This window comes from Lacerta agilis, chromosome 8, assembly GCF_009819535.1.
Source record: "Lacerta agilis isolate rLacAgi1 chromosome 8, rLacAgi1.pri, whole genome shotgun sequence".
NCBI lineage: Eukaryota > Metazoa > Chordata > Lepidosauria > Squamata > Lacertidae > Lacerta > Lacerta agilis.
Genome location: NC_046319.1, coordinates 60,326,597 through 60,340,220, shown reverse-complemented (window position 1 = coordinate 60,340,220; position 13,624 = coordinate 60,326,597). Strand labels below are relative to the sequence as shown.

Genomic DNA, 13,624 nt, shown 5'->3' with positions numbered 1-13,624 from the left:
ATTTCTATGTATTTTGTTAGGTGAACTATTTGATAAGGTTTTTTGTGCTTATTATGTAAACCACTTTGAGATCCTTTTGAATAGTAAAGTGGTCAATAATGGAAATAGTGATGATAATAACAAACAAACAAACAAACAAACAAACAAACAAACAGGCAAGCATGTATTTCTAGGTACCTCCCAATGGGGCAAAATTACCCACTTCCTACCCCTGGGGCTCTGTGCTCTCACTAGGGCACCCCCCCTTAAAAAAGGGCAACAAAAGGGGGGTGTCCCTCTCAGTGTAACCCCAAAGAGTGTTCTGCAGTGGTTGGATTTAAAAACAATTACAGGAAATGTCATCAGCAACCCACTGTTTTACTCTGCTATTCCTGCATCGGGAGAATTGTCAGGCGACAAGCAGTTTTAAGCTGATGATTGTGACGTTTGCTCCCAGTTGGACTTACCAAGTTTTCAACAGATTTTTAAATTGGATATTTTTATCTGTATGATTATAAAAACAACAAAAATTTATTACTTACCCAAGCTTTAGGGATGTGGTGGTGGTAGAGATAAATAGATCAATAAGGAAAGGGATTTGCAGAGGGCAAGGCAGAAAGAGATTCTGGATTCCCGAGTTTCAACCCAGAAGCTTGAAAAAGGTCACATCAAAATTGAAAGATCAATTTGCTCCATGGCACCTTCATCAGTTATTCATGAAGCCGGGTGGCAGACACTTAGTATTCACAATTTGAGACATATCCTTAGACTGGAACATCCTATTTAAATAGTAAAATTAACTTTTGGGGAATATTCCACACAGGTACAACACAGATGAAATAGCAGGGCATCTTTGTAAACTTCCACCTGCTCAGTATTCAACACCCATTTCCAGAGAGTGAAGAGTCTTCACACTTCAAGTTTACGTTCCATTTCTCCTGAGGTAAAGTGGTTAAAAAAAACAAAAACCTAGTCTGCTTGTCAATAGCCAAAAACTAATAATTTATTGCTTTTCTTCCTGTTATGTGGCTTAACAATTAAGAGGAAGTGTGGAAGGGAGAATAATGTGCCTCAAAATAAGTTGAGTATTTGAATTGTGCCATTTGTCAGCGCTATATGCATACAGATACTTCAATGACCAGGCGTGACAGTGGGTGATATGCTCCTCAAAACAGGAACACGAAGGCATAAGATGCTCTCTGGGTGTGCGAGTATCTTGAATCTGAGCAGAAAGGGGGGAACTTTTCAATCCTGAGGGACACGTTCTCTTCTGAGCAGACCTCTGAGGGCCAGTGCCAGAGGCAAGAGTAGGCGGAGCATTAGGTGTAAATTTCATCTTTGTACGGTAGGGTAGTTTCTTCAGACAGCTCCCTCTGTTCTCCTTGTAGGCAAGCAACAAGCGTTTTCCAAGTTCAAGGGCACAATCGAGTGAGGCAAAAACAATCAAGGAGGCTGCAAAATAGGGCTGTTGAGACATGAGGCTTGGGAGGGTGTGTGGTTTGGCGAGAGCCCAGAGAGAGGGGGGGGGGTCTGGAGGGCTGCATTTGGGCCCCTGGGCCTGAGGCTCCTCATACCACCCTCCGGTGCTGTTAACCAGAATGTTGGTGGTTTGAGCCCACCCAGGGACAGCTGTGGGCAGGATTAGTGTATTGCAGGGGGTTGGACCTTCAGGGTCCCTTCCAACTCTACAATTCTGTGATCCCTGAACTATAGACTCCCATTATCAGGCTTGGTGCCTAGCCACCTCCTCTTCCACTGCAAAGTTTTATGTCTCATGCAGTCCATATGCAGTCAATCCCTGCCCACCAGAGCCTATAAAGCCCTGCTTTTTTATGACTATTGTCACCAGCTTTGAATACTTAGAATACTTTTCAGTAGAAGAGTGTGCAATACAATTATCAAAAACAAATAAAAACGGTCTACTGGAAAAAAGGTAGAATTTTTATTTTCTCAACAGCAAATGTACTTTTTACAGCATATGTTTAACTATATACACAGAGGCATTATATTGTGCATGTTACATACACTTTTCCCCCTAGAGATTTCCAAAATATGTATGTTCTCATAAAAATGAAACTTCTTAGACCATTCTTTCAAGACCTTTGCTATAGCAACAACTGCAGCAAACTCCTGTATATGAAGCCTGGGCGACATAGACAAGGGAATGAGGTGGTAGAGATATGAGGTGATAAAACAGAGTGCATCACATTAGACGGTGGGTGTTGGGAGGGATCACCTTTGTGAATTCTCCTCTGCACTAGTAATGGGGACTATCTGGCCCTCCAGATGTTGAACTATCAACTCTCATCAGTCCTAGCAAGCATGTCCAATGGCATGATGGCAGTTGTAGTCCAGCAATATCAGGAGGGACACCTGCACCCCAATCCTATTCTTCATGAGACTCCATGTGAGTAGAAACAAGGAGTGAGTGGGGCTACAACCCCTCTCCCTGATGTGCTAGATATTTACCTTCAAGGTTTTTGTTTTTTTGTTTTGCTTTAATATGGACAGCATTCCAAATTTGAACCCTCACCTGTCCCCTGAAGTGAAACATTCTATTCTACCACCTTATTCTGCTCCATGCATAAGACAAGCTTCTGTTTAACTCTAGTTAGTTTTGTACAGATGAGGATTCTGTCTATATAGATATACATATTTTCAGCAGAGATCTTCAACTGACCTTGCATGGTCAACCCAAATAGAATAGTTTTGTACCTTGTGCTACAAGGCAGAACATGCTGAGAAGAGACGCCTTTTTGGAGAGATGAAGTAAGTTTCATTAAACACCTTTTCCTCTCAGGGTCAACTTAGTACACAGTTTATAAGAGCCAAGTTTCCAAACTATCTGGTTTCGGAGGTTAATCTATCTGCTGTCTTCTGAATAGTCAGCCTCATTAAAATTTTACTTTGCCCAGCTGTAGCATTAGCAGAGTTATATAAAAAGGGGTTCTTTGGGAAAATTGAAATTAGTATTTCAGAAGCCAATTACAAATCTATAAAACAGATTAGTATATTTCCAACAAGGCCACAAACACAGCAAACTGTGCCACAGTGCAGCTATTCAGGATCATTGTTAAACATAATCTCTTAATGACTGTAATCCTGAGTCTCCCATTATTTAGTTTTCTAAATCCAGAGTCATATGAAATGAGAAATTAGACTGAGAATTTATTTTCTAAGCCTTTGTCAGAGATGCAGGTGGGAAGAAGGAAAGATGCATGACAGAAATGCACTTACAAACAGCCATTTAACATTTATTTTTTTAAAAATAGAAAGCTGAAAGCAATTATTGTTTTCCTTTAATCCAATTTGGCGGCCTTCGATTTAGCGGCTTAAATGGCTGAGAGGGATGCGTAGGGGGTACCATGGTGGAACTTACCAAATAGTAGCAAAAGATATTTAAAAATAAATATAAGGACCACTGTTATCTAGTCAACTAGCCAAACCTCAGCATTTGAGTTCTTCCCAGATGGCAAATATACAGAGAAAACTAAGTGAAACTGCTCAGCATGTCCATCAATGTGATGGATGAGTCTTCAAACATTTTGCTGCTGCATAAGAGCAAAGGTCAGTATTAGGAAGAATATCCAACAGCTGCTGTGTGTTTTTGGATGAAGTACTTTCAAAAGGCAAAAGAGAAAAAGGTTACAGAGCCATACAAACCTGTTCTGACATTTGAAACCATAATTTTGGTTCAAGTTTTTTTCCCCCTCCTTTTAAAGTGCAAAGCTATATGTCTTAAGAGAAAAGTATGCCTACTCTCTTCTGAAGCTGGCTGAAGAACGAACGAAAGAACCCATTACTGCCCACTGGTAATTCAAAGAGGCGGGTCTTGATCTTTCTCATTTTAACAGCTAACACCACTTCCCTGTTTCCAGTAAGAGCTCAGGAAGAATGCAACGAGACAGACCCTGCTTCTGATGGAGCCACCAAAAAGATAAGCAAACATTGGTCCTTATTTTTTCTCTCTCTTTGCTAAGACCTATTTGAGTGAGAAAAAGAGTGCAATTATAGCCTGCCCTTTGGAAAGGGTAAAAAATGCACATCAGATTCAGAGTATTGTTCAGCTGTGGTGTAGTTCATCACCACAAAGGATCAATACCATGATGCATCATCAAGACTTCCTAGGCACTATGCAGCCTTCTCCCCCCTCCCCCCCTCTCTCACACACTTCTCTGCTCTACACACAAGGCCTTTTCCAAAGAATCTCACCTGTTACAATCTCTCTTTTCCAACCACCTGTGAATCTTCCTTCCCTCACAATCTTTCCCAGTTGTTGGGGAGGGTGCATGTGAAGGCCAGCTCCACACCATACATTTAACAAACATTTATAGCACTTCAACGGTCATGCAACCTGAAGTCTACCCCGCTACAATTCCCAGCATTCTTTGGGGGAAGCACTTTAAATGTGTAGTGTGGATGTGGCCAAAAACTGTTCCATGTATGTATGTATGCTAACCTTTATTGGCCCAAGTGCCACATTCATCCCTGGTGACCCTCTGGGGGCCACATACCAGCAGTGAGTGTGGGCAAAAGTTGGTGTGGATACGTCTTTGTCTGTCTATCACACACATACACATACACACTAGCTCTCACACATGCAAACAGGCACTCAGTCCTGTTTGAGCTGATCCATACAGATCAGGTGAAGGAATGGGTTATCACCCATCCTAGCCCATCCTAGATCATGGCCACTGGTCCCATCACCTCCTAGCAAATAGAAGGGGAAGAAATGGAGGCAGTGAGAGATGTTACTTTCTTGGATTCCATGATTACTGCAGATGGTGACAGCAGTCACAAAATTAAAAGACGCCTGCTTCTTGGGAGGAAAGCAATGACAAACCTAGACAGCATCTTAAAAAGCAAAGACATCACCTTGCTGACAAAGGTCCGTATAGTTAAAGCTATGGTTTTCCCAGTAGTGATGTATGGAAGTGAGAGCTGGACCATAAAGAAGACTGATTGCCGAAGAATTGATGCTTTTGAATTATGGTGCTGGAGGAGACTCTTGAGAGTCCCATGGACTGCAAGAAGATCAAACCTATCCATTCTGAAGGAAATCAGCCCTGAGTGCTCTCTGGAAGGACAGATCCTGAAGCTGAGGCTCAAATACTTTGGCCACCTCATGAGAAGAGAAGACTCCCTGGAAAAGACCCTGATGTTGGGAAAGATGGAGGGCACAAGAAGAAGGGGACAGAGGATGAGATGGTTGGACAGTGTTCTCGAAGCGATTGGCATGAGTCTGGCCAAACTGCGGGAGGCAGTGGAAGACAGGCATGCCTGGTGTGGTCTTGTCCATGGGGTCACGAAAAGCTGGACAAGACTAAACAACTAAACAACAACATCAACAGCTCATCAAAACACTGATTGATATGGACAGGGTGATTTGCATCCCCCTCAGGGCACTGGGTTGAGCAGACTACTTTATTCTTCTTGCCAAAATCAATAGGGTCTGGGATGAGGAAGAGGGGAAGAAAAAATGTGCTTGGGGAGCCACATCAGATTTTAAAACAACCTTGTACATAAGGACAGAAAAGTGACTAGCCTAATGAATTTTCCAGTGGATGAGGTACAGATACTGCATCCTGCCTCTGGTAGCTCAGCTGGTTTCTGTGATTCACCTCCATGGAATTCATTTTTGCCTGTGGCAATTAGGCAAGTGGTTAAATACAAGACTGATTTAAAAATATACAGCCTGCTTTCTTTCCTGATTAACAACAGGGCTTCAAAGCAGTTTACAATCAATAAAATAAGCAATAAAGTATTATTCTTTTTAAAAAGGCATTGGCAGTGATCAACTTTCCAAGAACAGAAAGTGGTGGGCACGTGTTTTAACACCCGCTCTCCAAACCACTTCCCTGCACACTGAAAACAAGTAAGTCAGGGAAAAGGCAAAATGAGAAGTCTTCTTCCCCACACTAGCTTTCTGTATGTATGGAGTTTGTTACCCTCACCAAATCGTGAACATCCACTCATGTGATCCATGCACGTGCAGCCTGAAGTGCAGGAACAGAGTTAAGACTTCCACTGCTATTTTGATACACAAAGCTTAAGATTGGGTAAAACCACACAGGGCTGAAATTGCCCCTCTCCCTGCATTGCTATATGAACATTTTCCAATGGGCTCAACTCATGTCAAGTTACAAAGAGGGTCATGAAGCATTGGTGCCCCATTCTTACACATGTTTGGACCAGTTCCACAGGAATTTCAGGGTGGTGCAAACAGACTGCTCATGAGACACGTTCAGGTGTCAGCTTCCTGTATTCCTGGCTCGATGCACTTGGCTGTCATTTCTCAGGGGAAAAGAATGTTATTCTCCACCTCCCAGAATTGTCTATGTTGAAAGCCAGCCCTGTACATCACACTGTGCACACTACTACAGTCTCACTATGGTGTCCCAACAGGGACAGGAGGTCCTCTCCTGCTAAGTGGAGATACAATGATACCAGGCTGGTGGCTACCTGGAGGCGGGAGTTGCTATCAGCGGTGTGGCCCCTGCTGTGTGGGAAACAACAGAAGAGGCGGAGCATGTGCCTCTCCAAGCATTTACACATAGCCCTTCCCCATGCAGCTCATGACTTCCCTTCTCCACAGCATCTGAAAAGGCCCTAGGCATCAAACAGGTTCAATTTCATGGATAAGTAGGGCAGTTTCAATCGTTCTGGTCCACAGGTTAGGCAGCTGCTTCAGCCTGTGTGCCATTAGTACCAAAACAACCCTACTGATGCTTATCATTAAAAGCATCTGACTAGGCTCTGTCCACTCGGCAGCTATGGGTTGGCACCAACATGCCTGTGGGAGGAGCTGGCAGGTCATAGAGAAAAGGGCTAGAGGGCCACAGCCTGCCATTTCCCCACCTAACATAATGCAGCATCACGTAACCCATAGTAACCTACTCCTCCCCTGCTTGAACCAGCCAGAAAGCCAATTCCGCCTCGCTTTATCTACCCCAGAGCAACCTCCTTCCTTGTCGGGCAGCTTCTCTTCTAGAAAAAGTAACTCGGATCACTTTGATGTTGCACTGCTGACACCCACCTCACAAGACACAGCTGATGCTATCACAGTTTACCATGAGTATTCCAATGGGAAAAGCAGTCTAATACTGTAATGTTAAGTTAGACGATGCTACTTAATTTCCATAATATATGTAAACTGAAGGGGTTCTTGAATAAATATGCTCAGGAGTATCTCATCATTTACATAAAAAGCAAAGGTATTTTTTTTAAAAAAAGAAATATATTTATATATATATATAGATTATTAAAGTATCTAAAGCTTTGGTCTAAAGAGTTATATGGTGACATTATAGCATCCATCTGGACCAGATGTTTGCCTCACCCACCCTTCTTAAGGAAAACCCTCCGGTTAGAAAAAATCACCCAGAATGCAGTGCATCAAGTTCTCAGTGGTTACGTAACTTGAAAAGCTGGTCAGGAGAAAAGGAAAGAGAGAGAGAAGACGTCAGAAACCAAAGAGGTTGTCGTCTTTCCCCGCCACTGTAGAGGAATCTACTTTGTCCCAGTCAACAGGAGAGAGGATTTCGGCGCTTTGGATATCTTGTGCAGTCAAGCCAATGTCGAGGTCTTGGGGGTTAGTTCGAGATTGTGCCAGTCTGAAAGAGGAAGAAGAAGAAACCCTGTGAGGGGACCTGGAGGGAGTTGTGTATGCAGGACCACCACCAGAAACAGCACCATGGGAGACGGGGAGTGAGAGAAGGGTCAACAGGTATAGTAAAGGAGGTGGACCACTTCTGACTAAAGTGAGGGTTACTTCTGAATGTCCCTCTCCTCCCCAGGGTAGGAGCAGAAAGCCAGCTCTTCAGGGAGAAAGGTTCTAATGCAGGCATTTGCATCATGCTGGTCCTCCTGGTATCCTATTGATGCGGAGTGTTTCAATACAGAGCAGAATTCCAAAAACATGAGTCCTCCCTCTCCAGTATAAAGTGGTGTAGTCTTTTCTGTCATTTATTACATTAATATCCTGCCTTTCCTCCGGGGTGTTCAAAGTGGCATGCATGGTTCTCCCCTGTAATCCCATTTTAGTCTTACAACAGCTCTGTGAGGCAGGCTAGGCTTTGATCGTGTGACAATGATTTATAGCAATTTTATCAAAGTCCATTTTCCTGATTTTTTTTTTTTTTTTTTTTGCAGCAAGTGCATAGAGGGTCACTGTTTACTACAAAGCTATTATTGTCACTCAAAAGAAACAGAACTATTTCTGCTGGGGTGTACCTGCTTGTTGGTGTGAACAAAGGTTCAGAAAGCGATCCATTTGGTCTCTATATAAGGGGTTAGAAGGCTAATGGAAAATGAGTGATGTCTTCCACCTGAGGTTGATCAGAATACAAAGTCTGTCTGCATATGGAACCTTGTTGTAGCAACCAACCAAGAATGAGTGGGCATCACTTGGAAATGCAGTTCAATAAAGGCATTTCTTAAGGAAACTGGTGAGAGTTTGGTCGGATAACTAGCTCTAAAATGCTCTGTTCTCAAGAGTGGATACCAAAAGGAAAATCTGGTGTTGGTTGCAGGTCCCTTCTGGATTCTATCCAGAAGAACCAACTTATGGACTCCTCTGCCACAAAATGTGGTGATTATGACAGCTAACGGGAACCTCTGTGTTTGGAAGGAACCATGAGGGAAGCCTGCTGCTATCTAAGCTGGTGTGCTTCCCAGACATGGGCATAGCTGGGGGGGCAGCTGTCCCCCAATCAATACAAATACATAGCTGAGGTCCCCCCCCCACAAAAGGCCTGCGCAGCTAACAAAAGGCCTGCCCTCCCCCCACAAAAATCCTAGCTACATCCATGTTCCCAGAGGCATCAACTGGCAGTGGTAGAAAGCAGGATGGACCTTTTGCAGTATGCCTCTAAATACCAGTTTCTGCCAAGTCCAAGATAGGAGAGGTGCTGTTGCATTTGCAGGCATCCCAGGGCGATCTGGTTGGACGTTTGGATGCTGTTGAATGCAATGAGCCATGTCTGTCTGTCTCTCTGTGTATGCAAAGTTCCCAAACACACAAATTACCCTATTTATTTAAACACATGGGGGGGGGTGTTCTTTGAATTCCCAAGCAATGCCAGGTGCTCCTTGCTAGTCTATACCCATGCACAGACCACTCACTATAGCAAGAACTTGACACATCATTAGCTGAGGCCACATCTCACAGGCAAAAGGCCACACTGACCAAAAGCAGCGGCAGAAAATATATATATACGAAGTGCCACATTGGAAAGTCTCAATTTGCTTCCCTGCGGGGCGATTTGTATGGACAGGCCGCCACAACGTCTCTCCAGCAGTGTCTACATTAAATTCCAGTTGCTCATGGCAGCATTCGATGTTTCTGGAGACGAGATCAGGAATCTTAACTCCTCAGGACAGCAGCACAGCGGCAAAGGGATTGGAAATGGCAGCAGCAATCCCAATTGTTCAGCGTCTGCTGGCATCACAGAAATTTGGGGGCAAGGGAGATTCCGTGCACAGACAGACACACACACACCGGGAGTTCTACTTGCATATGCATTAGGATTACTTTATTGCAGCACTGTTAACCTTCTCATGCAAACACTGAATACAGTCGTACCTCGGGTTACGTATGCTTCGGGTTACGAACTCCCGTAACCCGGAAGTGTTTCCCGTCATGTGCGCAAACTGCGCATGCGCAGAAGCGTTCTGTGAGCTTCGCACATGCGCAAAGCGCATTTTTCAGGTTACGTACAGCGACCCGGAACGAATTGAGTACGCAACCCAAGGTACCACTGTATGGGGGAAATAGAAAGACTGGTTGCAGACTGGGCCAGATTGACTGTAGCACTTAGGAGGCTGCAGTTTAGGGGTTCCACTTAAAATCCCCCACCCTTTTGCAGGCTGCTGTTAGCTATGGAGAAGGCAAGAAGCAGAGGTGTTGCTATTAGCAGGCTTCTATCATAGAAATGGTACAGGGAAGAGTTATCCCTGGCACTACAACCTGATTTAAACCAGAGGAACCTGTGGCTGCTATTAAGCCCTTTTCTCCAAAGTGGGGAGACTCAATCACTGAATGTCCCATGCAGGGATGAGCAAATCTGATGATTAAGGTTTTTGTTTGCCGTTTTCCAAGGCTTCAGTTCATATTTCCTCGTTTTTCCAGGCTTCAGTTTGCCTCCCCCCCCAATAAAAAGGCCTCATAAAAATTATCTGTGTATCAGGGCACCTTTCTCCTAATGCACAGGTGTTTTGCTATGCGTGACATAGAATTGCAAATACAACTTTCCTAATGTAATGCATTTTTGTATGTTATCTTCACCAACCTATTAATTTTGAGGCACACTTTACCCTGCAGAACTGCTGCTGGTCAGTGTGAAAAATACTGAGGTAGATGCACAATTGGCTTAGTATAAAGTCTGCTTCCTATGTTCCTGGTTTGTGCATTTTCTGCACACACTACTTAGCTGGAGAACAGAATTGCAAAATTTTGAGAAATGAGAATTCTGAAGCATGGCTATGTTTTGGTTTCTGTATGGTTTCTGAAAGTGCCAAGCAAGCGGGCTTGCCTTTAAATGTGAACTGAATTGAATTTCTACCCCTTGGCTGTTATGAAGATGGAGGTGGGTGGGTGGAAGAGAAGGAGCAGGAGATAGGCAGCTCACTACACAGCCATGCATATAAGGAGAGGAAAGAACCACTCCCTGCTCCTAGGGATCAATTTTTCAGGCTACACTCAGGGCAGTAGACGGCACAAGTCAGATTCAATAGAAGCCACAGCATATCGCCATACACCCATTACAATTTTTAAATTTAATTTAAAAAAATGTCAGAAAATTCTGAGACGCTTTAGCTTCTAGTGAATTTCTGTCTGCTCTTTCAGCCTGGGATATTTTTTTTGTGCTCTCCCACAAGGGTTGGGGAACCTCTTCCAGCCAGAGGGTTGCATTTTTTCACCCTGAGCAACCTTCTAGGGGCTGTAAGCCAGGGGTAAGCACGGGCAGAGGCAAAAAGTTGGAGTAGTAAGAAATGCGACTCTTGCCTTTGTACAGCAGGCTACATTCCAGCCCTGCAAAAGTCAGAGGCTTCTACACGCACCCCTCTCCATCCAGTCAAAAAGAGGCATTCTCACTGTCCACATCCCCTCCAGACAAAAAGACTTGAAGCTGGGTGAGTGAGGGGTATGGACTGAGGAGAGGGAATTTTGTCTAGGATGGAGGTGCGACTTGGGGAGGCTCCAAAGGGCCAGGTAGAGAGGCCTGGAGGGCCACATTTGCCCCCTCCCACAGGCCAGAGGGTCCCCCCCTCTGCCAATAACTTGTTCTGTTTGGATTCATCTTCTGTGCCCCTGTCAAGAGGGAACCAGCAGCATCCGGCAACCAGGACTGTCTCTTTTTCTGCAGAGAACATTGTACGCTGACAACTTTGCCCAAATGTGTTTGTAAAAATGACAAACATGTACATTTCGTTACTTCTGCGTTAGTAAAGCTCCGAGTTCAATGCTTCATCTTAAAAATAATAATAAATACTTTACGCTGTTTCAGCCTTAATGGTGGTCAACTGCTTGCAGTGCTGCATTTAAATGAGGCTTTACATTTTAAGGGTGGCATTAATGGTGCATTGTGGTTTTTAATGAACCTAATCCCTGAGATTTTGGGCCTTAGCTCCTGAGTACAATGCAAAACTTCATGTTTAGGGTTTTGTATCAAGGAGGATAAAGCAGTCAGCAGCTCCAACCTCCACTGTCGGAGGCAGCAATGCTGCTGAATACCAGTTGTTGGGGATCAGAAGTGGGGAGAGAACTGTTGTGCTCATGCCCTGCTTGTGTGCTTCCCACAGGCATCTGGTTGGCCTCTCTGAGAACAAGATGCTAGACTAGAATGAGCCTTTGGCTTCATCCAGCAACCAGGCCCCAATTACGTACTTTATTTATTTTTTATTAGGCACCTAATTTTTAAGGCGCTTGGTTATTACTGCTGTTGTTTTGCTGAGTGGCACCAGGATGTCCTGCTTCCCTATGCCAGGAGGAGAATCTCTGCACATCACTCCACATTCAGAAATGACACCTGGAAGTTCTAACAAGTGCTTTTAATGTCACTTGTGAAAATGCCCTGCCGGTGTGGCCATGCATTAGGGACACAGAGCCAGAGGAAGCTGCCATACACTGAGCCAGGTCAGGGACCACCAAACATTTTAGGCCTGTGGTCATATTTGGGATTTTGAGCAAGTGCTGTGGTCACTTCTCCCTTTGCCACCAGATCACACACACCATGTCTGAGAGAGAGAGGGAGAGAGAGAGAGAGAGGGAGGGAGGGAGAGAGAGAGAGAGAGAAAGAGAGGGAGGGAGAAAGCATGTATGCATACACACACACACACACACACACACACACAGTTTTCTCAAGGTATCTGGCTAAACGCTGAATCCAACAGAATTCACCAGAGTCTTGGACAAGACATAGAGCTGAAAGAGGAAGTGAGAAAGAGTGTTACTCTTCCAACTTCTTCCACCAGCTCTATGTACTTTTCAAGGCAGAAAAATGAAGCCATCCTCACCACCTCATGACCAAATGAGCAGTGAGAGGGAGGGCTAAGAGGTCTGTGGAGAAGACACCAAGGGCGCCATTTTGATAATCCCGCTCCAGACAATTTACAGGAACAATTTTGGAGCAGCCTCTGAGAACCTCTGGAGGGTGGGCAGGGGGCACCAGAAGAAGTGGTAGCTAGCAGTCCCTGCACCCCATCCTTTAAGAAACCAGCCAGTGGGCCAAAATCCTCCTCCTCCTCCATTTCTGGGGGTGCAAAAATCACCTATCAGACTATGAAGTGTCTGACGTTTATGTGTCTGGTGAGGCACTGCCGCTATTGCAGTGGAATCAAACATGGAAGAAGCTTCTTGTTCTTCTCCTACTGCAGCACAAAGGCGTGCAATATTTTTCGCCCTTCCTCCTTGCCTCGCCCTCACCCTGGACGTGGGTCGCGTAAAATGTTGTGATTTCTAATGTGGCTACTGTGGTAAAGTGATTCTTTTTTCAGTGGGAGGAAGTGCTGTTAGAGCTCCTTGCCAAGGGTGCAGAGGTACACCTCTGCCTGCAGGTGGGGATCTGAAATACTGCGCCTTCAATTTGCTGCCTCTGCTCATGCATACGGCAAACAGCCAGGGCTACATCATTTAGGGAGTTTAATTCCCCACCTTATGCACAAATTAGCTGCTGCCCTAAGAAGTTATCAAAATATTTGACTTATCCAGGCGGCTGCAAATCCCATCGTTCAATTAGGCAAACAGAGCACCTCTGAAAGGGTCAGAGCACAGCAGACAATTTCGATTAGAAACATTAAAATGATTTTTTTTTTAAAGAGCAGTCACTAATCAAGTCTGTTTCCTGGGCAGTCCCCTGGTGGAAAGACACTCGTGAAACAAATTAAGAAAATTACCTTGAAAAAGCTTCATCCAGTCCGTCGTCCATTGCCTTTGTTATAAAGAGAAGGGGGAGGAAAATTAGACCAATCTGAAATGACAGTTACCCAGCTCCCAGCTAGCATACAAACATTACAGGGTGGGTTTTGCATTTTATTTGCAATTTCTTAAAAAAGAAGAGGTGTGTTTATAAGGGGGATGACAACAATGACTGCAGAAAGCAGTAGTTTGAAAAATGTTCTAAGGGACCTGGGGGTACCTTGGAGA

The 13,624-nt window shown here is 44.4% G+C and overlaps 1 protein-coding gene across 1 annotated transcript in view; it reads right to left on the bottom strand.

Moving 5' to 3' along the window:
* Positions 1–7,220: 7,220 nt before the first annotated feature.
* The window catches only part of LDLRAP1 (low density lipoprotein receptor adaptor protein 1), a 63,203-nt gene continuing 56,799 nt past the window's right edge, over positions 7,221–13,624 (bottom strand). The window contains exons 8-9 of the mRNA XM_033157798.1: positions 13,375–13,409; positions 7,221–7,592 (exon numbers count right to left, since the gene is read on the bottom strand). Of these exons, the coding sequence (XP_033013689.1) occupies positions 7,442–7,592; positions 13,375–13,409 (186 nt within the window). The 3' untranslated portion in view covers positions 7,221–7,441. The remainder of the gene's footprint in view (positions 7,593–13,374; positions 13,410–13,624) is intronic.